Raw genomic sequence first — 27,880 nt, forward strand, 5'->3', positions numbered from 1 at the left:
TCGAAACTGAGAGGAGGTGTGAAAAATATGTACTTTTGCTGTCATAATTGTCTGGTTGTTTTTGGATAACATCTCCGGATTAAGCACGCAGAACTATGCCCCTGTTTGTAAAGACGTTGTCGCAAGCGACTTCCATTTAGACCAGAAACAGATTTTATAAACAGTTGGTTTTTTTTGTTTGTTTTTTTTTTTTTTTTTTCAACAGGTGCCCAATTCTTTCACGGTGAGTATTGAAACTACAGTTAACAAGTGCAACAGGTTGCTTTACATAGTGTGTGTGTGTATTCTTCATAGGAAACGGGTGTCCTGCATCCAAGCGCAATACATATTAACTACATATTGTCATTCGTGCCAACAGAAGATATGTTCACATTTGACAGGTATGTTCTAGCCCGTTAACTTCATAATGGGTACTGCAGTTATGCGGTTTACATTGACAGTGGTTTATTGCTATTATTTTTGTTGGATATACATTTTGAAAGTGGTGATTTTATAGTTTCCGATTTACACTGCATCTGTTTAAAGCTTATTATGCACTTGATCATTTATACATACACAGCCCCTCGACTTATGTATACTGTATTTGTTTAAATCACAATTTATTTACAGTATACGTGCCAGTTCTGTAGTCCGCGAATGTCGAATCGGGTAGCCTACAATACCTACTATATATATATATATATATATATATATATATATATATATATATATATATATATATATATATATAATCGGATCTATATATCGTATCTATATCGGTAGACCGGTCGCAAAGCATCTCGGAATATTTTATTGATTCTTTTATGTTAAGTTAAAATATCTGTTTCTTCGACTTTTATGACTTTTCGAAAAATGGTAGTCGTGCATTTGAGTCAGTACATGACATTATATTGTCGTTCAATGTGGAATTTACTATCCACAATGAAATGATAGGTGTACAAATGTGTAATACATGTTACACTATGTAGTAAATGCTGTAGACACGGAGTTTTGTTTTAAAATATCTTAAGAGGTGATAGTATATCTTAAAAAAACTGTGCTATATCTATCTATCTATCTATCTATCTATCTATCTATCTATCTATCTATATATATATATATATATATATATATATATATATATATATATATATATATATATATATATAGAGATTTTTTTTATGTAACAGGTATTATTGTTAAAATGATGTTCTTGACTTGGCCATTTTACTCTCCATAATGTTCCATAATATGGGGTTATTATCTTGTATCACTTTTTAAATAACTCAGTTATTGGCTTGTGTTTGTAGTTTTAGCCCTGTCTTCCTCTTTGAGAAGACCCCTGAAAACCAATATTCTGCAACCAGGTTTAGCAGGGAGACAGTCCTTGGTATGGATCAGCTGTGCGGTCAATCACTGTCACACCCTGTTAGTATCTTCTTCAGCAGCCAAAGGCATTATTCAAAAAAGGGATGTCTTCAGGGTGTCTTCATGAGGAAGAAGATCCCAATCTGTAACCATTTTAAGTTTAAGTTCCTAAAATAAGCGGCTTAGTCATAGAAGGATATTACACTTCATTTTAGAGTAAATCTCTGATTTTAAAATTACACACCAATGCAAGTATTGTTAAAATTATTGTTATTATATAGGTATTATGACAATGTGTACAGTAGCTGTTGATGTTGTTTTGTTTATGCAGAGTATGATAAAGTTGTACTCGCTCTCCATTTTCTCTGATCTATGTGTGTACTGTTGTGCTAAAGTAAAGCCAGAGAATGCTAAATAAAGAGAGTCAGAATTAAAGCTGAAAACCAGACCCTCTAGCAGTACAGTATGGCACGGTCCTGTCAGTAGGGTGAATGTTGGGTTATGCTCGTCACAGGGGAGCCCATCCCTCACTGCTAGAACTCTCTCTGAGCTGGTAGTGTTTGTCAGGGCATGTCTGATTCAGTGTTGTGAGGGCTAACCCTCCTCTCACAGCAGAGCACCTCTGTGCTCCTTTCTAGTCCATCACAAAGGGATTTTCCACAAACCAGCAGCCCTTTTCTCCAACGGCTTGGATTTATGAGGAACCCGAAAGCCCACGGTTTATTTCAAAGGAAAACCAGGAAAGGATGTACGTGAACCAAAGCGGAGGGGTGGTGTGGGGGAAAAGCTTAATTGAAAACAGAGTCGGGTAGGGGGTTGTCTTTAAAGTGTTCTCAGAATTAGTAAATCACTGTATTCCCAGATGCACAGACATTTTCAGACTGCCTCAGCTGCATGAAACATGTAAATCTGAACAGTAACATTTAAAACAACAACGTCAATAGCGGGGATCCTGGGATATATATATATATATATATATATATATATATATATATATATATATATATAGTTGTAGTCAAAAATGTACACACCCAAATGGAAATGTATAATTTCAAGAAATACCTCAAAAACAAAGAATTTTAGGAAAAATCTTTTGTAGCAAAAGTTCTGCTTTTGTGGATGAGGAAAAAAAAGTTACAAGAAATAGGTGTCTACAGTTATTTATTTCAGCAATTTCTTTTGCAAAACTCAAAATGCTAATTCAAAAGTGTTATACCCTTTGATGCTGTGATAGTATTGTCTACAAGGTGATAGAAATTTCAATATGATAACGCAGAACCTAATTCTAGAAAAGTCTAGAAAACGCTGGATTAACAACAACAAAGCAAGACACGGCAGTTCAGTAATATTGCTCTATTCAGGAGAGAAATGCTTTGGAAGCTAGAAACATGTTGAGTGAGGAGGCAATTTAGAGTGGAATTTAATGAGAGATTGGATTGGAATGTCCTGTAATTGCTCTGTTCATTCCTCAGGCAATGTCCTGATTATAAATAAAACCCTAAAAATAATAATCGATTTACTAAATAAAAACACATTGTTTTTCTCTTTATATGTATGTCATCCTTGTTCTTTTTTTTAAAAAATGTTCAGGACTATTTTCTTAGAAAGTCTTTACAGAAAAAAGTTGCCCGATGAATCAGTACAAGTTCAAGGTAAATCTAGGTTTTAAGTTGTTTTTTTTTTTTTTTTTTTTTTTAAAAAAACAATGGTAAAACTCATTTTCTAATATCAATAGTGCCTCTTGATTATGGCTGTACTGTGTGATAGTTGTCCTTGACTTTCGTTAGTGCCCTCTCCTTCGGCTCAGGACACATAACTCCTGTCGTGGTCAACTATCACACAGTAGAGCCACCATCAACAGGCACTGTTCGCTTAATAATAACTTTTTACTCAAGATTTCATAAAGAGCACACCTTTTTTTTAAATAAGGAACACACATCACCTTGTATTACAATGTAACCTATTAAATGGTTGAGGTTACATTTTAGCACTGATTGTTTTATTAAATGTTGCGTACATTTCAGAATCAAAGGATAAGTAGTTGTTTGAGGCCACAGAGTTTGTTTAGTTGAGATGTTACTGCAGGTGTACAGCAGATTTAAAGGTTTAGCTGTGTCAGAATGCTTAGGTATACCAGCCTAGTTTTGGGAATTTTCCACTCTGTAGGGACCACAGTTTGGGAACGCCTGCACTAGTACTCAGTCAAACTGGATGCATTTGATAACTTTGATGGTGTAATCTGCAGTTAACAACAAGTGCTGTTTGATTATAATCTACAAAACAGTGAGATTGAGCCTTTATCAATGTCTTCATGGTGACTTCTTGTCCTAATTTTGCAAGCATCTTCTAGTACCCCCTCATATTTTTTGATTGAGTGGAACCTTTGCAGTTGTGAATGACTTATATACACTACAGTCCAGTTACAGTATCAACTACTGAAACAGAGTGTTTCTCATCTGTATCCTGGATTATATTAGTGGATTATGCTATTTAAAGCACTGGTAGAGGCTTCACAGTCCATGACTACAGTTCAGGCTCATTGTGAATGCATACCAACTTCTTATACAGGTAAGGGAGCTTACCAGTTTCATGTACAGTTCAATAATACTACTTAATAATATTTAGTAAGGAATATTTTTTACATGGGTCAGTAATACACAGTAAGAAGCATTATGATGAAATACATTTGTGCACATTATTACTAGATAAGCTTTCATCTATCTATCTATCTATCTATCTATCTATCTATCTATCTATCTATCTATCTATCTATCTATCTATCTGTCTATCTTAGCTTGCTAATGAGAATCCTATACTTGAAATGTGCTACTGTAAATCACAGCTTTGCACATATAAAGAGTTGTCTAAGCCACTGAGCCTGATTTATTTGCAATGAATTATGTGTTAATCAGAATGTTCTGCAGCCACATGAGTCATAAAAATGGGTCCTTGTGTCTCTGTCCAAGTCTACATGTTCCAAGCTTTAATCTAGTGCTGTACAGGATGTCTTAATCTTGGCTGTTTTTAATACTTCTTGAGGTCCTATTGCAAAGACAAGTCACATTTAGTTGTGTGTGAACTGTATGCTTAAGAATGGACCATTGTTACTAAATAAAGTGCCTCTTAGAGAGATACTGTATGGTTTGTTTAATGGCATTGGCTTATCCATGTGTAAATAGGTTGCCTCTTTGATTCATCTCTTTATGAAAATGGCACTTTCAGACACAAAGGGATAGACAGCTGATCTTTAAAAACGAATGCGGAATGTGGCGAGGCATCTATTTCTAGAGAAACAACAACAAAATCCTGGTCTCCTGCACTCCTCCACCCTCTTCATTTATTGCTTTTCCATTGTAATTGATTCATTAACATTCATCCTTGTCGTTTGGCAGGGCAGATGAAGGCAAACTCCCTCTTGCGTCATTGAGTGAAGAAGAAAGCTTTACAGAAGAAGACAACGTTAAAAAAAGGCTTATTAACAAAATAAGGGAAAAAGCTTACCCATCATGAGCAAACAGGAACGAAGCGTTTGCGTGCAGCTGCCCAGTAAAGAACAGCTCAACACTGCAATAGGAGTGAGTACCTTGACTTCCTTAAAAACTGATCGGGTGTTTCAATTGATGTAAACAGAGTTGAATTGTAATATCACCATAACTGAAATCATTAATAACTCTTAAATGAAAACTGACTACACTTATCAGTGCAAGTCAGCTTTGGGGGTAGGGTTTTATTTGAAGCCGGTGATTTTGGTATGTGGGGTACATTGTGGCACCAAGCTCATGGAGCTGATCTCTTCAGCCGGTACCTGCCGAAGCTATGGAAACATTGCTTAAACATGTACTGTAGCAGTATAGATGTCCCAATCAAATCAGTGTTCATGAGCGTCCTTTAGGGGCTTGTGTATGTATATTTTCTTAGATACATTTGAATCCCGTAATTTTGCTGCTGACCAATGTGTTGAGAGTTCCTTCTCACAGCTGTGCAAGCTCGTGCACCTCAATTCTGACCTGAACACCCCGACAATTCATCCTGGGGTCTCTTTAAGGTACAAGGGACATGTGTCCCACAAATAAAATGATGCCAGTGTTTTTATTTTTGCAACGAGTTGCACGAACAGGGTTTAAAATGTACTGACAGGTTGGATCTGGTTGCCCAAATGGCCAGTTTTCTTGTAATACTTGAGTCACTCTCAAATGTGTTTAAGAAGAAACTGGTTGAACAACAAGTGCTGAATTTCTTGTGTACCTTAAGGGGTTAAGACAAATCTCTAGTTGAGTTTTTTACTAAAAGCCCTGTAGAAGATGTTGCAGTACACTTACTAGAAGGGGGCTCCTCTTTCTTGAAACAACAAAACAGCTATTTACTGTATATAATATTGCATAATAAGGGCAGAGAACTGCTTGAGTTGTTCTTTGTGTGTTACTGTGATGTCAGGGTAATTATAGATGGATTTACTGCCCTGTGATTTTGTAAAGAATAGCCCATCCATGAATGTTCTTTTTTGAAGCTGCTTGTCCAAGGTTCAAAAGTGAGTGCCAGTTACCCGTCAGTGCATTAATACAGGGCTGTACAGACAGACAGGAGATGTAAAAAAAAGAGGACTGGCATAAGAATAAAGCTGTTATTTTATGCAACACTGAACATGTCTAATAAAGTTAACCCAGCCACTTAGAGGGGTGGAGTTGGAGAGTTGAACTATACTTTAGTATGGAGCAGGATACAATACATGTGTTAACCTTTTGTTTCATGAAATCTAGCACACTGTATATTATCAAAGTTGGGTCAGTTAGCATGTCATTGATCAATAATAGCTTTTTTTTGTTTGTGTTTTTTGCCCTTTGTCATACAAAACTAAATCCTAACGCTATGGTTCAAAATAAACCTTTTATTCCAAATGTCATTAAAAAAAAACCTTTTTTTAACGGAATTCACATCACCTTGTGTTACAGTGTAACTTGTTAAATGGGAGAGGTTACATTTTAGCACTGATTGTTTTATTAAATGTTGCATACATTTCAGAATCAATGCATAACTAGTTGTTCAAGGGCACAGAGTTTGCTTAGTTGAGATCTTGTGTTACATGTACAGCAGATTAAAGGTTTAACAGTCTCTGTTTGTATTGATTTGTACCACTACCTGCGTTTTTCTGTTATCATGCACTCAAGGAAACCTTCTCGTTATGTAATGCAGTCTGTTCTACTTGGCTGCTTCCTAATCATAAACACCAAAGGTACTGTCATCACAGAGAGTGGTTACATTCAGTTTTCATTGAAAATGCATGGTATTGGGCTTTCTTTATAAACTCTGGTACATACTGGCGATTCACTGTTGATATAAATTATTAGCATTAGACCTATTTGTTTACCACAAAGTCAGATTTAATTGATAGTATAGTACAGTGCTCTCTCATTAAACTACAGCCCTTGTATTGTGCAGAACCGGCTATAAGGCTGTAGCTTCCATTTTCTCCATAATGCCGTTTAACTTGTACGTCTCATTATAAGGTGGAACACAGTGCAGTCTCAATATGAAGACTCCCAACTACAACTTATAATAGGGGAGAACTGTTAAACAAAAAAGGTTATGCCTTTTTACAGTAACAAATGTGAATGAATTGAAACTAGTGTAATGCTTTCCATTTTTCACAATGGGCAGCGTGTAAAGATATGGCATGGTTCATTCCATTACCCAGTCTATACAAGCTGAATGTTCTTCTTGTCTATTGCAGGTGAAAGCTACGGGTCATGAACTCTTCAGCCGAGTGTGTGATTGTTTGAATATCAAGGACCCGCACTTCTTTGGTCTAAGTGTTGTAAAGAGTAAGTACAGAAGCTGCATTGGTTATTTCATTTTTATTTTCTAGATGTATGTTTGGTTAAAGCATGTGCAATACAGTATGTGATGTTAACCTCAGGACCTCAAAGTAGACACAGAAATTAAATGGACACACTGAATTCTGCCATAACACCAAAATCTGGGAAAAAAATGAAGCAATGATGCTGCCTGATTAAGGAACAAGTGCATTAAAGTAAACAAAAAAATACCTTTATTATAATGCACCAAATCAAGCTACTGTATATATGTTGTTATTGTGGTTAGAATGCATGAAGGTGGTTAGGTTAGCCAGGGATGAATCAACTTAAATGTTTAGGTTAAACATTTAGCCATCTCTGTCCAGAGATTAGGTAAAGGTTTGTTTGCATTAAGAAATCAAGTTTTAAAAAATGTTGATTTACTGTTCAGTATGCATGCCAACACAGACAGAAAGAAAGAAGCTGGTGGAAAAAGAGCCCATCTTATATTATGTATAAATAAACATGCAGTATTGACATGAGATTGAATTTATTTATGCATTCATTCACACATTGCAATTCTGACAAAAAGCATGACTGGCATTCGGAAAGAAACAATTCATTGAAGATTATGGAAGCAACATTAGATGTCGGAACAGAGATTATTAATGAAATAAAGTGAGCAGATTAGGTTGCATTACCTTACTTTAACTGCTTGGAGCCAAACTGATATGAATGCCTCAGTTATGTAAAATAATAATTAGACTTGGAGCTTTGTCCCAGAGGATTACACCACGAAATAGTGATGCCAGTCGTTGTTTCCTGGTATTCTTTTGTAATAATCTTGTACTTTCCTGCACAAGGGTGTTTGGCTGACCAAATGAAAGTATTTGGCAGAACTAAGGGCCCACAGTCGTTTGATAAAAAGCAACAGCAAAGTGTATATTTTTTTGTGACTGATCCCGCGAAGCTTACCTGCACCACAAGAGATGGTTGTTTTTGCTAGACAGAGGGTTTCACCACAGGCTTGAATTCTAGCAATATCAATTCCGTTGATAGGGTCAGAATATAACTTGACATTCCTTGATCAGAGAGAGACAGAGAGCAGTGTGCAAAGTGAAAACTAAGTTATATGTGGCTTTGACTGACAACAAGATTACATGCAAATCAGTCTTTTTTTTTAATTTTTTGGTTGCTTGTCAAAAAGAAAGCAATTTTTATCAAATATTCAGTACATTTCAAGTTTATTTGAGGGCAGTTGGATTGGAAAATGACAAGATGAAGCATCGCATCGGTTGTTTTTCAAAGGTTTATAGACTGGGATTTACAAGCTGGCACCATTAATTTGATTGCTGGACAGAACAACTGGAGAGAGTTAAAGAATTCCAAAGAGCAGTTTCTAAACCCAGATCTAACTTGGCAATGCCTGTGGAATGCTTGAGTTTTTTCAAAAGAAGTACAACACAAAAAAGAAATTCTGAACATGAATATGTGTATTTTTGCAATAACGTATTAAAGTACTTCTGTATTCATAGATGTGACGCACCCCATTTCCTCATAACCCCAACTTTCACGTTTTCTTTTAGATGATGAACACATATTTATTGACTTGGAGCAAAAACTCACCAAATACTTTCCAAAGGAATGGAAGAAAGAAACTAGTAAAGTAAGTATGAGGCCAATAAAGTCTAGTTTTTAAGCTTGTATGTAAAAGCTGTTGAAGATCAGTAAAATGATTTAAAAAACAGCAACCTTTTGATGGGAACTGAGATATCATATTCAACATTTTTGGTACAACTATTACTTTTTGAGTCCATATAATTTTGAAGTGTTGTTGGTTTCAAATATTGGCAGAAAAGTATTTCAGTTGCCCTGAGAAGTGGGATTGAACCCAATCCGCAAGTACATTCCAGAAAACAGGTTATCCTTGTTTCATTGTTGTCATTGTACAGTGTAATTAACTACATATACCATGTATTGTTTTATTTTTTTGTATTATGATTTTTATGATTTCCATGAAAGTGTTCTAGATAGCTGCTGGCTTGTTCAAAATCAGATCTACAGCAATTGCAAGCTTACAAAACTCAGCGTAATCACTCAATCAAAACGGACTTTAAAAGTCCTGTAACACATGAGGTCCTGCAGACGGATAGACCTCTCCTCCTAGATGATTTACAGACTAATACTAGTATGTATTGTGACACTGTTTAATTGTATTCTCATCTTCTTTACAGGGAACAGGCAAATGTGGTCCACCTTTCCTTGTCTGCTTCCGAGTTCAGTATTATGTGGAAAATGGAAGATTAATAAGGTAAACATTTTATAATCAAATACCACATACTGTGCACTTATTTTTACATAACTTTCTGTGTTGTTTATAATGCTGTATCCACACATTGCACTGGACGTAAATGTAGGTGTTAATGGAAAGTTATGAAGGTTTCAAAGAACTCACGTTCTCTATACTTTTTAAAGTATGTCAGTTGGATATATAGATCATAATGGTCCTTTAACAGACATATTGCAGGGCATAATGCGGTTTCTTACAAAATAATCCTATTTTTTACACAATTGGTACAAAAATGTATCAGGAGGTCCATGCAGTTAAATAATCATTGAGTGCAGCTCACCTGTGCTGTATCTCTTGTAACCTTCTTGTCTTTTTACCTGTCAGTGACAAGGCAGCGAGAAGATATTACTACTGCCAGGTGAAGGAGCAAGTTCTGAGGTCTGAGTGCACTCACAAGGAGGAAGTGTACTTCCTCCTGGCAGCCTACGCGCTCCAAGCTGATCTGGGAACCTACAAGAACAATGTGCATGTGGGAAAATACTTTGAGCCTCAAGCTTACTTTCCACAGTGGGTAAGTGTCTGACTGAATCCCAGACGTTTTTAGTAAAGTGTCAGAAATGTCATTGTGCTCAGTGGTGGGATTATAATTCCTCTTAAGAAACAAACAAAATGACCTTGGTAATTGATGATATATAAGTCACGTCAATGAACCACTCCATAGTTTGTCACAGTTAGCAGCCCCTGCTTGGGAGAGACCCAGGATTGAATAGATTACACTAAGAAAATTGCACTGGGCTCCGCAGGGAGCTGGCTGTAAGGTTATATGGTAATACTGAGTGGAGATTTTGTACCAAGTGGATCAATAGCTCCCACCTCCACATCTTTGATTCTATTAGCACTCTACACTGTTTATGTAGGAGAATTTATGGTACTCTGGTGGCATCTCCAAGTGCACAGTGTATATTATCTTATGGCCAATTAATGCACACATTAAACAAAGAAGAAACGGTATAAGTTGATGTAGCTTGCTCACTACCTGCATTCATTGTTATTAACCCTTATCCAACTCCTGTCATTCGCCAGTCCCGTCAGGGTGCATGTAGACCGATCCGTAGTTATGGTAGCCCAATTAAAATTCTGACAAATCTGTTCATTCATTTGGAGTCGCCTCCTCGTTGTGTTCTGATTTGGGGAAAATGCCTCCCACTGGATCTCAGAGTACTACTGTACATCCCTCACAGTAGGCAAATCCTGCTTGGTTTAGCAAGGAATCACAATGGAAGTAGAATTAGCTGCTCAGTACCACAGCTCGTGCTGGAGAGGAGAGTGGCACTGGCAGCTAAATAAGCCCATCGAGGCTGTGCACACAATGCAGCTTAGCACGTAGCCTGCAGAACAGTGCATGAACAGGACAGGGAGAGGGACAGAGACGACAGGAGGCTAACAGTAACCACCCTCTCCCAGATAATTGCGAAAAGAGGGTTCGAGTACATCTTGAAACACACTCCAGAAATCCACAGCGAGCAGCAGGGACTGACAGCCAGGGAGGCACTGCTGAAGTTCATCAGAGAGTCCTGCCTGTTGGAAGACGTGCCAGTCCATTACTACAGACTCCGCAAGGTAGGGCTTCCTTTGTTATCCGTCTTGTGAAAGAAGGAGCAGGGCACTGGACCGTAGGAAGCTTCATTATATGAATTCTTATTGAACAATAATTGAATACTGTCTGGGTAGTCAGTAAAACACCAAGTAAAAATGTCTAAAATGAACAGGAAACAACTTCAACCCCCTGAATTCAAAGTCTTAGTTGTTTATTTCTGGTTTGGTAACTTTATTGGGTACATTTCTCCTTTTTGAATAAAAAACAGCTAATGATGAATTGGAATAAATAACTTTGATAATTTAGACCCTCTTGTTTTCAGGATGATACTTCAGTTAGACCTGATTAGTAAATTTAAATCTAATTTATCCTTCAAAAGAAAATATTTTTTAAACTCCTTTTTATTTCATGTATTTATAGTATGAGTTGTTGTTTTTGGTGTTTTTCTTTCTTAGATGTTGAGAAAGTTATTAGATTTCAAGGTCATTGAGGGGATCGTGGTCAATAAAACACCCATTGTTTCTTTGTCAAAAAGGTCTTTGTGTATTTGAAATGTGTGGCTATATTTAGCCTGAACTATGTTCTTTATTTACTGCAAGTATTTAATTTTTTGTACAACATACAATAATTAACCCTGGTGTGTTGACGCTGTGTTGTAAAGCTTCCAATCTTGATCACTGAAAGGTAGTGGCTTTTGTAGTGAACCAAGGTTATGATAACCTTCTGTTTTTTAAGGTATTTTTTAATTCTGTGCCAGGATTTTCAATGCACAGTTACCCTTCCTTTTTTCCAGTAACCTCAATAAAATTAAGCACTGAAAAAAAATTCTGAAGGGTGTGTGACTGTGCAATGAGTCCCAGCTGATCCAGGTGGAAGTGCCATTATACAGCATGATACATGTGCGTGTGGATTTCACTGCAGAAACGCATGTTTTTGTGGATTTCACTGCAGAAACGCATGTTTTTGTGGATTTCGCTGCAGAAACGCATGTTTTTGTGGATTTCACTGCAGAAACGCATGTTTTTGTGGATTTCACTGCAGAAACGCATGTTTTTGTGGAACTGCAGAAACGCATGTTTTTGTGGCTTTCACTGCAGAAACGCATGTTTTTGTGGCTTTCACTGCAGAAACGCATGTTTTTGTGGATTTCACTGCAGAAACGCATGTTTTTGTGGATTTCACTACAGCAGTGACGGTTGTTAGCGAGCTAAGAAAAGAAAATGTTTGCTTACCTTGGAAGCATTTTTAAATATTTGGACAGAAAGTTCATTTTAACAACCACCAACAACACAACAAACAAATACTTACCATGAAAGCTTTACAAACAAACACTTACCATGCAAGCTTTACAAACAAATACTTACCTTGCAAGCTTTAAAAACAAATACTTACCATGCAAGCTTTACAAACAAATACTAACCATGCAAGCTTTACAAACAAATACTAACCATGCAAGCTTTACAAACAAATACTTACCATGCAAGCTTTACAAACAAATACTAACCATGCAAGCTTTACAAACAAATACTTACCATTGCTGTAAAATCAGTATTTATAAGACTGTCAATAGTGTGGAAATACAAAAATGATAACAGCAAAAAGACTTCTTTCAACCTCCATGTTCACAAAAGGTCTGTTGTTTTTAAAAAGCCACAGAATCCCAGCATGCTGTGTCACAGAATGCCATTTGACCTCTGGCATAGCGCAAATACTTCCATCCACTGAGAAAATGCAGTGGATGCGCAGGCAGCTGTTTTTAGCTGCACTTCAGCTGGACGGTCTAGCTGAGGTGCACCTAAGCGTAAGTGGAATCGCCCTGGACTCAGACAGACCAGCTGAGGTGCACCTATGCATGGCTAGTGGAAACGGGGCATAAGTTCTGTATCTTAAGTCCTCTTAAACACTCTAAATGTGTTTTTTGTTTTTCATTTTGTAACATTAAAAATATTTTTTTCACCTTTTAAAAAAGACTGGAGTTAATTAAAGAATGGAGGTAATGCTATGAAAATATAGCCCAGTTTTTCTGAATGAACTGAATTTGATTGAATTAAAGTATCATGAAATAGCTTTTATGTTTCTTCTTGAAATGTTCTATTTTGCTGCAATTCGACATGTCCTAACCAAATGTTGTCACAGAGATAGATGTAAAACTAGTGGAGGTAAAAAAAGGAGTGATTTTATGGAAAATAGTTTAAACAAGTGAAAAGTGTGCATTATCATTATACGCCCTATACAATATGTATATGTATTTATTTGTTATTTGACAACATCCTTTTTGTTCTTGCAGGATAAGAAAGAGGAATGTGCCTCCATTGTGCTGTGGCTGACCCTGAAAGGAATGCATATTTATCAGGTACACAATGTGTGGCTCATTTCTGACCGTGTCAGACACCTTGCTGTTTTACAGGCCTGCCGTGTTTGTATTTACAAAACCACACACAGTTAAGATTTTTGGGCAGTGTGGATTCCAGGAATAGCAAGCAACGGAATAGAAATGAACTGCAGGCTTCAAACACTGCCGCGTTTTAGGTATTTCAGGGCCAGTGCAAGAGAGTGAAAGTAACGTTTACATGTTGTTTAAACAGCAGCCATACTTCTTGGTTGTCTTCCAGACAATGTGATGAAGGTTTGGGTTATGATTGGTTATAGGTTATTAAGGATTGCCATCTCGTTTTTTTTTTCTTTCTTTCAGGAGTAAATGAGGATAGTTTAGGTTTGGAAGGAAGTTAACAGCTCCATACTGTTTAATAAGGAAAGCACACATGCAATTGGAGTTATTACAACAAGCAGTGTTCATGCTGTTAATAATTTATTATATGCTTCAAATTACCTAGAACTTAGTGAAAGGACTATGACCAGCGTATACAGCTGTGGCCAAAGGTTTTGCATCACCCTATAGAATTTACTCTTTTTGCTTTATAAGTCGAATGAAACCTGCTGAATAATTTTACATTAACATTAGCATTACATACCACTCTGTAGTTTTCCATATGCTTAATGAAAAACAAAAGCGAAAAAAGTGACTCTTTTCTGTTATAGTTTTGCCGTTTGTTAGACTATATGATGTTAAATAAAATATCAAAATTATCTTCACATAGATTATTTTAATGGTCATAGCAGTAGGCTTTAATTGGAGAGCATCTGATAAATGTCACTCACCTTGCTCTTTCACAGGCCTGACGTCTTTATTTGGAATTAGTCAGAGCATATGGCAGAGATGTGTGGCAAAATAAAGCTGTTAATCTGCCAGCTTTTTAATGTAATTGCTCACATCACAACTAAAGAAAGTCATTTTTTTTTATGCCTCCAGAATGCCAGCACGGAAGTGTGTTGCCTCCCTAACTCATGTTCTCTTTTTGTAGGAGTTAAACAACATGCGTCAGTTGCTGCATGACTTCCCTTGGTCAAACGTTGGCAGACTCACTTTCCTGGTATGTTGATAGAAGGAATGCTCACTCTACCTCTTGGTATGTGTGTCTGGAATCTCACAGAACCTGTTTCAGAGTTACCCACCAACTGAACTGCTTTTAACACAGGATCCTGCTGCAGACAGGTTTTTGTTTTTTTCTTTTCAGAAGTAAAAGCTTACTGAAAACAGTGTGATTTACTCTTTCCAGGTTATTCAAAGACACATTATATGCCTATCTAGGATGTAATCTGAACAGTGTATATGATAAGAATAGGGCTTCTGTTTTTCGTTTTTTATTCATTTGATTTTTCGGTGCTTATTTTGAACTTTTTTCGAGTTATATGTAAATCATTTTTTTTGGGGGGGGGGGTTGACTTTTATATACTGTATGAAATTATTGTTTTCAGTTACTTTAGTTCTTTTTTCTGTCAGAATATGTAAGTAACTCGACAGTACTTTTTCAATTGTACCTTATTTCCTTTTTTTTACATTTCGGCACAATTTGCAATTCTGTTTTAAATTCCACGAACGTGTAAATAGTCCCTGTAGAATTGTAATATGATTTTAAATCTCGGGGAGGGGGGGAGAACAATCCTCAGTTTCTTGTAATCTCATTTTAAATCTCGCGAGCAAGAACAATCCTTGGTTTCTTGTAATCTCATTTTAAGTCTGCAATCATGCAAACCATTAATAAATCCATATTTAGGCAGCTAATGTTTAACACCTTTAAAATACCCACCCCTACACCAGTAGTAACAAGCTTAGCTTTATGCTGTGCCGACGCTTAAAGGATTTGTTATATTGGGGACTAAATCAAAAGAGCCATATTGTAGAGCTCAGTGAGACACATATGGCTGGAGAGCTTTCTGCTGGATGGTCCTGCGTTACGTAATTAATTTCATTACTGTTATCAAGGGGAAGAAGTTTGAGATCCAGCCCGATGGTCTTCCCTCCGCCAGGAAGCTGGTCTATTACACAGGCTCTGCTTTCAGATCCAGACACCTCCTCCAGCTCCTCAGCAACAGCCACCGACTCTACCTGAATATCCAGCCAGCGCTCAAGCAAATCAGAGGGGCTGAGGAGACCCAGGGTAAGGATCCAAACCTCCCGTGTGTTTTAAGAACACTGTATATAAGATTAAAGCAAAGATTGTAATTAAAGGTTGTCATTGTTTCAGACAGTTAAGTAATATTCCTGTAAATGAAGAGAAGGGATATGGTAACTGTTGAATTAAGTGCCTGGTTTCCTTGGCTCCTCCCTCAAAGAAAAGAAGCTGTACCAGGAGTCGTACATCAGCGACACCCGGGAGATGGACCTAGACCCACTGGACAAGTGTTCCCAAGGTAGCAGGAGAAGCAAGGGAAGGGCCCGCAACAACCGGCTCTCCCGCCACTCCACCAGCAGCCATGGCAGCTCCGGTATCGAAGCCGACTCCCGGCACCACATCTCCGTGGAGATGGCCGTGGACGAGCCCTTCTCTATCGAGCCTGCACACAAGTCCATGAAGTCCTTTAGCTCCGTCAGCCACGGCAGCTCAGGCATCGAGATGGGCAGCAAGGACCGGGCAGAGGACATTTCGCAGGACGATGGTAAGGAAGATGTCCATCCCAACACCTTTCCCCCCTTAGTGGGGGACATGTAGCAAAGCTGTATTTTTACCCTACGTTACTTAACTCTTCTTTATGAGACCTCCCAGTCCAGTCTCTTCCTTTCCCAAAAGTACCATAAAAGTCATTTTATAGATCGCACTGGCATAATAGTCGCTCCCCCCTTTTTGAGACTTTGATTTTAGGAAAACACCTTTTTTTATGTTTAAAATCCTTTTTTTACAATTGATTGTTTTTTTCCTACATGCTGAAAACTGATAAATAAAGATTTAGTTTCGAAATAACCCTTTTTTACAACATTTGTTCAATTAATAATTTTACAGTGTTGTTTTTCGTTTTTAGTTAAACTCTAGAAACTATTCAGTTTTTCAAAATTTCTAAAATTTAAAAAGTAATAATTAACAGAGCGTAAAGTCAACTTATACATCCCACATCACATCTGCATTAACCTATTTTATTTTAGCTTATCAAGTACCCAAACAAGTTCAAGAACATGTCATCTTTGCTTTACTGAACATTTCTTTCCAAAACCATACTTAGACAACAGTTCCTAATGCATTGGCTTTTACAAATTTGTTGTATTAGTTCAAATTTAAAAGAAAACAGTGCTGCTTCATCAATTAAAAAGCAAAAAAAAAAAAAAAAAAAAAACAATAAACTAAACAGGGCGCCATCTAATAACCAGTGAACAAAACATTTTGGTGTTGCATACGGTGCAGTACAACTGCATTCAGTTTCCAGCTGTACAAATACATTCATTTTGTTTTGTAATCAGAACCATAACCATACACATACTTTACAATTATACCACTGCATTGCACTGACCTGTAGAAGAAGTTATAATATGTATTAAAGTCACTCAAAGTACTCCATTCACAAAAATGTTTTCTACATCAGGCATGGCCGGCTTTAGGCTGAGCAGGGCCCTAGGCGGTGATGGTGAAGTGTGGGGTCCAGAACATTAAATGAATGCTACAGTAGCAACTGTATCTTAAAGTTAGTGTATAGCTGCATCACGTGATCATACACACCTAGATATACTAACATTCAGATACAGTAAATAATATAATATTACAATTTTAACGAATACTTGTTTCCGTTCATTTGTTAGACTCTATTATTTTATATAATTCACAACTTTAAAACACTTCCAGTCTACTTCAAGCATATCATGTATTAACTCTTCCTAAAATGGCATGCCCCAGTAAGCCTATTGAAAAATATTGTAATGCCCGACTAGAAGTGGGTTCTGACAGGTCGGCAGCGAGAATAACCAGGCAGAGATAAATAAATAAATAATAACAAAAAATCCCTCTTTGACACTTGACTCTGTGTGCAATGCCCCTTTGTACTTTTTTTTTTACAAATTAACCCCTGTGCTTTATCAAATCCTTTTTTTCCTTTTATATTCTAAATTACGTAAGAACATACATTACAAATACATTTTCCTAGCTTTAGCGCCAACAAAGCCCTTTATCAAATTGGAGTATTCAAAAGTCTTGGCAACTTCGCTCTACTTTGACAGTATGGCCAAATTTGACAAACTTTTTTGAGTCGTTGTTGAGCACAAACACGTCTTCAGTTAGTTTATAGTGTGCTGTGTTACAGTAAATGTTTTTAACAAAATGTACCCCATCTCTAATCACAGCCATATTTGTAATATATTGTTAAAAAAAAGAAAAATTCATGGCAAGACTTGTAGCAGCCTATAATATTATTTAATTTTTTTCTTAGAAGAAAACATTTTCATAAACAAACATGTACTTACAAAGATGCTATTTTAGATGTGGGTAGCTCTAGCTATTATTATTATTATTATTATTATTATTATTATATTATTATTATTATTATTATTATTATTATTATTCCATTCAGAAATAAGGTATTAAAAACTGAAAAATTGAATTCACAAAATGATGAATGGTATTAGAAAGAATCATGCTGTATATTTCTATAATCGCTTAACACCAACATTTCTATAGTATTAAGAAACCTAAGCAGGCAGATCTGCATTCACCAAACATTCAACATATTAATGAAAAATAGCTCATGAATTCTCATTGAATTGTGTTAATTGGTTTTAACTCCATGATTATATGCATAATAAATCCATGATTATATGCATATAACCGAAGCATGAGGATTTTTTTAATCAATAACGTGTTTATAAACTAGCAAAGCTTAACTTTCGCGGTAAATGAAGAGGCTTGCGAACACAAAACATTATTTTACAATGTATTACCTGTTAAGTCTACTTTTGCCCACATACCTTTTTGACTTGCTGAACAAAGATGTAATTTATAACACTATGAAAGTGTGCTGCAACACACTTTCCCACATGACACAAACCTTCTCACCTGTGTATGTGTATGTGGATGAGTGTGGGCGGGTCATGTGAGTAGTCCAGACCCAATGAGAAGCTATCATCCTCTGTGGTTGCTAAGGAATAAAAAAAAATACAATTAAAAAAAAAAAAATTAAACATGTCTGCTCCTCACCAGATTTTAATGTTGCTGGCTCCATATGAGCTAAACCAAATTTGGACCCCAGAGCGTTTTACGTGCATATAACGAACACACTAAGACTTGCAGCATTAAATCTCACAGCAGTCCGGTTGAGCATGGGGCCCCCTAATGGTGGGGGCCCTAGGCAGTCTCTGTGCTCGCCTTGCCCTAAGGACAACCCTGACATCGGGCCATGAACACTTTCCTCCTCTGTCAGCTCATTTTTCTTTGGCCACTTAAAGTTTGTCTTTGTTTTGTCTCCAGTCACCTGCTGTTTTTTCAGCATTGTGATTAACATGCATTTCAACAACACGCAATTTCAAACCTGTTGAGTGGCATATTTGTTTTTTGTCTGACTGTCTTACTTTATCCAGTCTCAAAGTCACCTGCATTACTATAGCATTGCAGTTATAACGAACGGAAGACATGGTAAGTTTACTCGGCTTTCCAACCAATAGCTGTTTGGTACAGTCTGAACGTTGACAAATCAATGGTTCGGGAGGGTGGGAATAAGGAAATTCATAGAGATTGACAGCTATTGTGTTAACAGTGAAGCAGTATAGCTGTGATGTGTTCATATTCCAAGAATTGATAGCTGTGATGTGTTCATATTCCAAGAATTGATAGGAGGTCAGTCAGGAGTCTAAAGCTTATGTTTAACATTCAAAATGACTAAGGATATTGATAGTAACAAATTCAAATGTTTAATTAGAGCAGTTGTTTTGTGTTTCTCCCCAGCAACATGCCCTGAATGTCGTAGATCCTGAAAAAATTGTTGACAGTTAAGTTTGTGTGTAACCGTGGCTGCAGTAATCCCATTGTGGCGCTGGTACAGTAGTTTAATATTACACACATTGGCGCATACGTCATACTGGTGTATTAGTCGCTCTCCCATTTTAAGGGCCTTGCAAAAATGCCTAGAAAATCGACTTATACAGGGGTTTTTACGGTAGTTTTGTAGCTTTAGAGATACAAGCAACAGCAAAATGTTCTTGTTTGCTGCAGAAGGATGTTATGGAGTACGTCTGATGTCCATCATTTAATACTGTCAGTGTGTTTGACAACATTCTCCAGTTGATTAACAAGCAGCCAGAACATGCCAATAGAAGTGTCAATCACTATTTTAAGAATATAGTATATCTGCATTGGTTGCAATGGTAAATAGTGCCTTCCTTCAAACCTTTGCAAGGTGTTGAATAGTAAAAGGCAAGCATTGACTAGAATAGAGGAATACAGTCACACCTACAGTGTATTGCCGTAGGGGTTCCATAGAACTGTAGTCATGTGATGAATGCTAATGCTTAAGTCTGAGTAGTGATTGCTGGGTGTTCCTGATCATTACCATTATAATTGAAAAGGTGCATCTTGGCTAAGTGCCTGATTCCTATAAATATTTCATCAAGCATCTTTTCAAACAGGTAAACAATCAATAGACAGAAATTCAACGACATTCGCATTTTAAATTTATTTTATTTTATTAATTTTATTTTATTTATTTATAAACAGCTTAAGATTGGGACCTAGGAGTCCCACGAGGTTGCAGCGTGATTCTCTATGGCATATATGAACATACAGCGCTAAGATAAAGCAGGGCATCTGAAATCTGTTTTTTTGTTTTTAGAAGTGGAGCTGGCTGTAGACGACCCTCAAGAAATGTCCCGTCTGGCTGAGCTGATCGAAGGTGTGTCTGTGGACTCCCCCGAGTTTAACCAGCAGTTCTACTGGAAGGGTGAGCACAGTATGTTCAGTATGTGTCTCTGTCTGCCTCTCTACCTGCTGAGACCAATTTCTCACAATCATTGTTGTGATACATGCAGCCAGGTCTGTCCCACACAGAAGAGGAACCACCTCAAAATTGGAAACTTGTTGTCTTTTCAACAGGAGACTCCACCCATCAATCTCATATGTACCAGTTTGACCAGTTAAATAGGTCTTTCTGCCCACAAACCCCTATTGTTTCTTTGTTTGGTCCTCTTCCTCCCTGCCTCCACTCTGCAGTGTGCCTTGTATAGGGGGAAGGTGGCCGCAAGTGCCACTTGTCCTGCCCGCTGGCCGAGCCATTCTTAATCACTGTACTGCATTAATCTCAGCTCGGCCAGCATCGAGCTCCAATGGTCATGGGCCAATTGCAATGTGAATGTATTCTGTATCTGTCGGTTATCATGTTCATGTCAGCCTTAACTGTTTCTCAATTGTTCATGTGCCATCAGGCATATCTTTCACAACCAGTAAACTGTTGTATTTACTACTAAGTGGATGTCTTCTTTCTGAATGATTATAGAAGTGCACTTGTTAAGCCAATTCTCAGTTTTTCACTGACTGTTTCACCCTTTTACCAAAATATTTCCTCCTAGTTTCACAGATCTTAGACTCTTTAACTTTGGTTACATATATAGCTATATCCTTATATATATATATATATATATATATATATATATATATATATATATATATATATATATATCCTTTTTCAATATGAGGTTTAAATCTTGAAGCTGTTTCTGTGTTTAAAGGTTTGTAAGCACAATCCTGAGAGGGTCTGTTTAGTGTAATGTTGTTGTTCTATAAGCCCAGGACAAACACACCTGGCATGCAGTGAATCAGTCACATTGTCTCTGCAGACATGTCAACTTGGCAAAAAAAAAAAAAAAAAAAAAAAAAGGCAGGGCTTTGTTGGTGTTTTTCTGTTCTTTAACAAAACACACTCTTGTTCAAGCCTTATTTACGATCAGCAATTTACCATGGAAACTGTGTTTTGTTTTAATTTAAATTGTTTACATTAAAGGTATACTTATATGTATGCCTTATGCTATCTTTATTTTCAGATTATTTAATTTCTTACCTGTTTGATTTTCATGACCTTTGTCACAACCAAGAGTCTATTCTAATGATCAGACTATTCTATTAGTCTATTCTAATGATCTTAACAGTGGCGGGTTAGAAACAGACCAGCAATGTGCTCTTTTTTTTAAATGTTTTTAATTTTTAAAACCTTCCTCCTTGAGATACTGCAGTGCCATCTTGTGGTCACGCAGTATCTATTCATGACAATATTTCTTTGGAGTATTTTTACATGATGCTTGTTTATTCAAGGAGGACTGTGTTAAACCTACAGACTAGAGCCAGTTTTTATGCTAGCTGATGAGTGAAATTTTTATTTTATGAGCCTGCCAACATACCTGACGGGAGAGATATGCAAATCTGTCCATTCAAGACTTAATACTAATTATTCATGTTTATCTTCCAGATGTCGACAGTCAACCTGTTAACACATCTGAGTCACTGGTGAAATTACAAAGCATAGATTCTCTTGAGCAGGTAGGATATGCTTCAAAGTGAAGTTACAATAAAACTGAATGTCATTAAGAAGAAAAACAAGTCAGCTGGAGTTTTCTTACACTGTATTCTCTCCTTCATTCCAGGTCGCAAAATTGAAACCTAGGAACTCTCCAGACAGGAACAGCCAGAGTTTAGATGATGTGCAACTTTATCAGCAGACCCCGGCCCTAAGTGCCTGCTTGAATTCAGACACCTCTCAGAGCTACACGTTCAGCTGTGGAAACCAGAAGGAGGCTCAGTGCTGCTATTCCTACTCCCCTGCGGGATGTCAAACCAAGCCAACGTTCTACTGGGAGAGGTCTATGCACTGCCTTTCACCGGACCTGCTGGGGGATGAACAGCTGCTCGAGTTTGTTGTCTAAATCGAGGGACAGACAGCCGCGATTTTGAATTCCCAGGACACTTCGGAAAAATCATGGCCTGCAACTGATATAAGGCTTGGGAAAGTGATGTCAGTGTGTCTTACTGCCTTTGTGCTGTCAGTGGAGGAAATGTTGCCTGAGGAACAGAAGCATTATGTGTGAAGGATGCTATTTATCCAGGGCCACACAAATATCCAGGGCCACACAAACAAAGGAAATCCCTATATACCTCAGAGCTAACTGAACAAGAACTGAACTGTGAATATATATGCACCTTCTGACACATTTGCATGAATTGTGAAGCATTTTTATAACTAGTTTTGCTAAATTTGTAGTTAAACACTTGGAGAACAATGTATGTATACAGTGGCTACTCTGTAGGCATTCAGTTCCCTGGCTAATTAAGTTTGGTCTCAAGCTACACAGTGGACATTAGTCCACATCACAAAAACACCACATGATTTCACACAATTGGCAATCATCGCTTGAGGCCCGGGACTGTGTGACACAGTGTGTTCCGATCAGGATGGACGTATTGTGGGATTATGGGAGGAAGATCCCATGGTACCTCTCTGCAACATGCCTGACTGTAGCCAATATCATTGTCCCTCACCTTTCTTGAGCACTGAATTCACAAGCAAAAAAATAAATGAATAAATACTGTAGGTATTCAAATTTACAAAGATAAATGTCAATGTCAATTTATAGGGTCTATTGTAATGAGATAAATGTCATATTTAAATAGTGGCCTCGTTAAACCCCTAAACCCATTTTTTTGTTCTATAGTAATCTGTCACATATCCCACTGTGGTGAGACCAAAGTAAGGGTGGATATTTAAAAAGGCGGACAAACCAATCCTGTTTTAAATACCATTATACACAGCTGTAACAATTACTATATTTACACAATTATTGTTTTGTGATTCAGCTTTTATTAGGGAGCTCCCCTAAATCCCTTGTTTAGAAAGATTATCTTGTTTTAAAAAATTATCTTAATTTTAAAATAAACTGTATGCATTCTTATAAATATAATTCTAGTTGTATGAATTTACTACTTGTAAATCACATGTCTGTCTCTCTCTCTCTCTCTCTCTCTCTCTCTCTCTCTCTCTCTCTCTCTCTCTCTGTCTCTCAGTTGTTGAAGGGTGTTTTGTACAGAAATGAAGGGAAGAAAGGAGCAATGATTAACTATATAGTGTAAGAGAAAGAAGGCAGCAACTGGTAGTGATGAAGAAACAGGTTGGACTAAAGGTTTGAATACACACTGTAATATTTTTTAAGCCATCTTTTGGACAATAGCAAACGGCATCCCCTAGTAGTTTAACAAGCAAAATTTTACAAAATTGCATTGTGTATGTGACTAAATTATGTTTATACAGCTTAACATTTGGACAGTAAACTAGTGTTTAAAACAATTCCTGCTTACTGTAAAGTTGTTAAGGTATGCCTACACAGTGATTTCAGGTAAGTTAGTCCAAGATTAGTACTGACCAGGCCTATTAAACAGATGATTTATTCCATTTGTTTTTAGTACCATAGATTTCTTTTATTTATAATAATGGTCATTTTGTTATCTGAGACAGTGTTTTGATTGAAATTTGCTTATCGAACAAGTAAACCAATTTAGCTCTGCTATATATAGAATATAAGATAGGGTGCTGCACAGTGCAATATTATACAGCTCCACAAGAGGGCGGAGTGGTTGTGTTCAGCACTCCATTGTATGCTGTAATGTACTGTGGTAACTACAATCTGAATCCCTATTGTCATTGCCATGCTAAATAAGCCATACGATGGTAATACATTTTATACAGTTGTATCACACTGAAATCTGTGACCAACAACTATACATTTATAATCTATTTTCTTACTTAAAATGTGATTTCTCATGCCCTTCTTTAAATGCCCTTGACCAGTGAACGGTGGCAGTGTTGTTTTGGAGTTTGTATTATCAGTTCATATTGCTTTACAATTTGTTATTTAGTTATTTATTTATGTTGAAAAATGAAAAGGATTAAGCTAATGAAAATAAATTGCCATCATTTTTGTTCAAATCTAACACACTAGCGAACGCCAGTATTAAATGGAAAAACTGTGCTCCTGTGTATTATATGCAACTTTTCTAAACATTTTTAAGCATTTAAACTTGTAATACTTTTGTATGTAGACCATGGTTTTGTATCTCATATAGATGAATTGCACACAGTCTTTTAGAACATGCTAAGGATTACAGTTGTGTGTCTGTAATGTATATATTCCATTGCATCAAGAACTAAGGTTCTCTCTATACATTTTTCTCCTTTCAGTGAAAGCAAACTTGGTGATGCCATGCCCGTATAACAAAAGGTAGATCAAAAAACAGTTTCATTTATTACATTAACGTCACCTGTTTGCCAGCCTTCTCCATGTCCGCTCTATTTTTTTTTTTAAATTGAAATTATTTTGCAGGCATGAACAAGTTGATAGAACGTGACTATCTTTTTAATTATTATTTGAATAACACATTTGCCTAGATTATGGTGGTGAGGACTAGTCGTTACCAAAGCAATCTGTAATCAGCGATGGGAAAACCACTCTCACTTACTGAGTTGTGGACAGACTCCTCTTGCACAGCTGTTTGAGCCATTCTGTGAACTAAATTAGTCACACTCGAGTTTTTCATTAATATAAATGATATCTGGTAGCATACTAGTTAAAGAGAGCATGGCTTTGTCACAAGTGACCCCAAAACCCTTCCTCCCTTGTACCTCACACCTTTTGAATAGAAGACCTATGCTGCAGAGGTGTATGGCCCATTGATAAAGCCAACTTAATTTCTCTGGGAATTTCCCACTGAAGATGGAAGTGAGGGTGAAACCTGGAAACCTATTGATATGAAAAATAGTGAGTTCTGGCCGACTCAGATATTTTGGATGGAAGGACCACCAAATAAAATAACCATATGTGATCAGCAAGAAATGCATACACATAATACTTATCTCTCCAGAACTTTCACTTCTGACGGGAGCCTTTCTCTGAAGAGAGGACAAGACAGACATACACCCAGCTTGGATTGTAGATGTCAAAGGTGCAAAACTAAACTGCCCCAAACAGGACCACAGACCAGCCCTCCGTGCACACACATCATTAAGCATTGCAAGATAATGTTTGAATGTAATGATGTACAAGGTGTGTCAATCTCTCCTTTGAATCCAAAAAATACTAAAAGAATTGAATGGCTGAGTTGTGATTCAGTTCATCAAGTTAGATGGGATCATTTTGGAAAACTAGAAAGCTCAGATGAAAGTCTGACTACCAGGGTTCAAGTGTTTTGCAGGTATCAGGCTTTCAAAAGTCTGACCCACATCTGCGACACTTGGAGATGGATTCCAGAGCCATATTACCTTTACAGATCCCCTGAGAGCAGAGCCTGACACAGACTTTCAGTCTTGCTTGGAGCAGACTGATATTTGGGATGTGAATTGGACAATGTGATTAAAAAGACTGTGTTACCTGTAACAATGTTAGAGGCAATAATAATGTTGAATATTGTAAAACTCTGTACTGTGTTTAAAGGATGCTAAAGCAGAAATATGATTGCAAATATTATACCTGCTAGCACTCAGGAACCCACGCAAATCCCCTCAAACGTCATAACGTTTGTATACTGGCTGGCTCATCAATCCTCTGCTCTATGCCATGCTCTGCAAGCACTTCCAAAAAGCCCTCACAAACCTGCACCAGAAACAGAAAGGAAAGACGAGCAGGCACACAGGGGAGCACCAAGTGCAGAAAATTCACCATTCCACCAAGCTGAGAGGTGCTTCTATTATCACATGGTTTGCCTTGGCAGGTGCTGCAACTTCTCCAGCGCTCTCCGTTGACTGTTTTGTACCAGTGGGGTGCAATGATCACTTTCATAACTATCTACCTGAGGTGCTTTCCAAACAGCACTTGCAAGTTCATAAAAAATGTTTAGAAAATGAAAGACAAGGTTTGCCACCTGTACAGCATGTGAAATCCCATCAATTTGTGTTTATGGAAAAATAACAGTTAAGGTGGAACATGAGAAATGCTTGGCAGGAAACTTGACATTTATGGACCACATTGTTATTTTTTCCACTTTAAAGAGCGATGTGGTATGGTTAAGAAATAGTACACAGTTATGTTAACTAATGTATTCTTCTTGTTGATTTTTTCTATAATCAACATTTTTATTAAATAATTTTACTAATTAGTAATTTACTGTTATTATTTGTTTTTTTAGCAGATGCCTTTATCCAAGGCGACTTGCAGAGACTAGTGTGAACTATGCATCAGCTGCAGTTACTTACAATGTCATCTCACCTGAAAGATGGAGCACAGGGAGGCTAAGTGACTTGCTCAGGGTTACATAATGAGTCAGTGAGTGAGCCAGGATTTGAACTGGGAACCTCCTATTTAGAAGCCCTTTTCCTTAACCACTGGACCACACAGCCTCCTACTAATTAATGAAATAATTGAGGTGATAAAATAAATCAGGTTAACCTTTAAATTACTAAAATATTACAAGTATAAGAATTAGAATGTTATAAATAGTCTAACAATGTGAATATTCCAAGTTTCCCAACAGAACCAAACATGGTAGTTCTGGCATATTTTTCAGCTTTTAGACAATTTAAATATATGAGATACACTTTATAAAATATCATGGTTTTGTTTCTCATAAAACTGTTTGCAAAAAGTACCCCCCAAAAAAAGAAAAAGCAGTTGTTTGTTTTTCAGATTTATTTATCATTCTATGTACAGTAATTTCATGGTAAAGATATATAAAAAATGAAATGTATAAAGAATATCTGTGATCACTTAGTAAGCTAACAAAGCTCAAATCCAGTGAGATGTAAGTTGATCTCTCAAACAGTAAAAACGTCTCTTCAGTAGTCACTTCACCATAAGCTTGTCTTCGACTGTGTGTATTTTATTCACCTTATTTATCAAAAACAATATAAGAATGTTAGAAGCAAACTGAAAGCATACAATCCCTTTAAAATTCCATCGTTCCAGGATCAGAGCAAAAAGGATAATAATAATAATAAAAAAATGTTTTTAGTGCAAATCCAATAATAATAATAATAATAGAAAGATAAGAACATTCTACTAAACACTTTGAACTTTAGAAGGGTGGAGGAAAATTATGTGTAGCATTGAAAACATCAGACCTCACTGAATTACCCCCAAGGTCACAGGATTTTAGACCTTAAAACTACTTTTTCTCAAGACAGTAGGGTACATCGACAGCGAGTCAACATGTGGCAGCACCATAACCGTGCTTAATTCAAGCATACATGTTATTTCCCCTTATTCTAAAAGCTGAGCTTAGCTAATCTGAAAACCATACTCCACCCTCGCTCCTACATCGCAGCCCATTCAAGTTAAGTCAGCAGGGTCCCTTGTCAAGATGTTGTGTGTTTGCGGGTAGTTTTCCCCACCCTGTTTATTTTGTAAGCCTGCGCTATAAGGATCTATGAACTGATTTAGATCTTAATCACTATTTAATGGTCAATCGTAGCATCTCAGTAAGCCCAATTTGTTTTTGCCTTCTGGTTCTTGACATTGTCTGTGTTCTTTTTCAGCAATGATGATGGAACAACCCTCTCACTTCATTATTGTCAACC

General features: G+C 37.0%; 1 protein-coding gene across 5 annotated transcripts; it reads left to right on the top strand.

Annotated features, from left to right (window-relative positions):
- On the top strand, positions 1 to 26,374 carry LOC121316714 (FERM domain-containing protein 6-like). 5 transcript variants are annotated; one of them, XR_005950441.1, is made up of 17 exons: positions 1 to 223; positions 4,740 to 4,922; positions 7,076 to 7,166; positions 8,726 to 8,805; positions 9,374 to 9,450; positions 9,814 to 10,000; positions 10,894 to 11,049; positions 13,314 to 13,379; positions 14,389 to 14,457; positions 15,351 to 15,525; positions 15,701 to 16,024; positions 20,168 to 20,275; positions 21,794 to 21,864; positions 21,969 to 22,505; positions 23,383 to 23,498; positions 24,554 to 24,593; positions 25,234 to 26,374. XR_005950441.1 is itself a non-coding variant. In XM_041251813.1 (14 exons), the coding sequence occupies exons 2-14, from the start codon at positions 4,854 to 4,856 to the stop codon at positions 22,245 to 22,247; spliced, it is 1,752 nt and encodes a 583-aa protein (XP_041107747.1). In that variant the 5' UTR covers positions 1 to 223; positions 4,740 to 4,853; the 3' UTR covers positions 22,248 to 23,176. The 5 variants fall into 5 exon arrangements, 1 of the variants encoding a protein (XP_041107747.1); XR_005950443.1 differs by having other exon boundaries at positions 23,383 to 24,593; XR_005950440.1 differs by having other exon boundaries at positions 23,383 to 26,374.
- Positions 26,375 to 27,880: the final 1,506 nt, after the last annotated feature.

The sequence above is a fragment of the Polyodon spathula genome, chromosome 6 (genome assembly GCF_017654505.1).
Source record: "Polyodon spathula isolate WHYD16114869_AA chromosome 6, ASM1765450v1, whole genome shotgun sequence".
Classification (NCBI taxonomy): Eukaryota; Metazoa; Chordata; class Actinopteri; order Acipenseriformes; family Polyodontidae; genus Polyodon; species Polyodon spathula.

What these genes read in the sequence shown, in the direction of transcription:
- LOC121316714 (XM_041251813.1), top strand. Translation starts at nt 4,854, where the DNA reads ATGAGCAAACAGGAACGAAGCGTTTGCGTGCAGCTGCCCAGTAAAGAA. An exon ending in AGCTCAACACTGCAATAGGA is followed by an intron (nt 4,923 to 7,075) that starts GTGAGTACCTTG and finishes TGTCTATTGCAG; the next exon opens with GTGAAAGCTACGGGTCATGA. An exon ending in AAGGAATGCATATTTATCAG is followed by an intron (nt 13,380 to 14,388) that starts GTACACAATGTG and finishes CTCTTTTTGTAG; the next exon opens with GAGTTAAACAACATGCGTCA.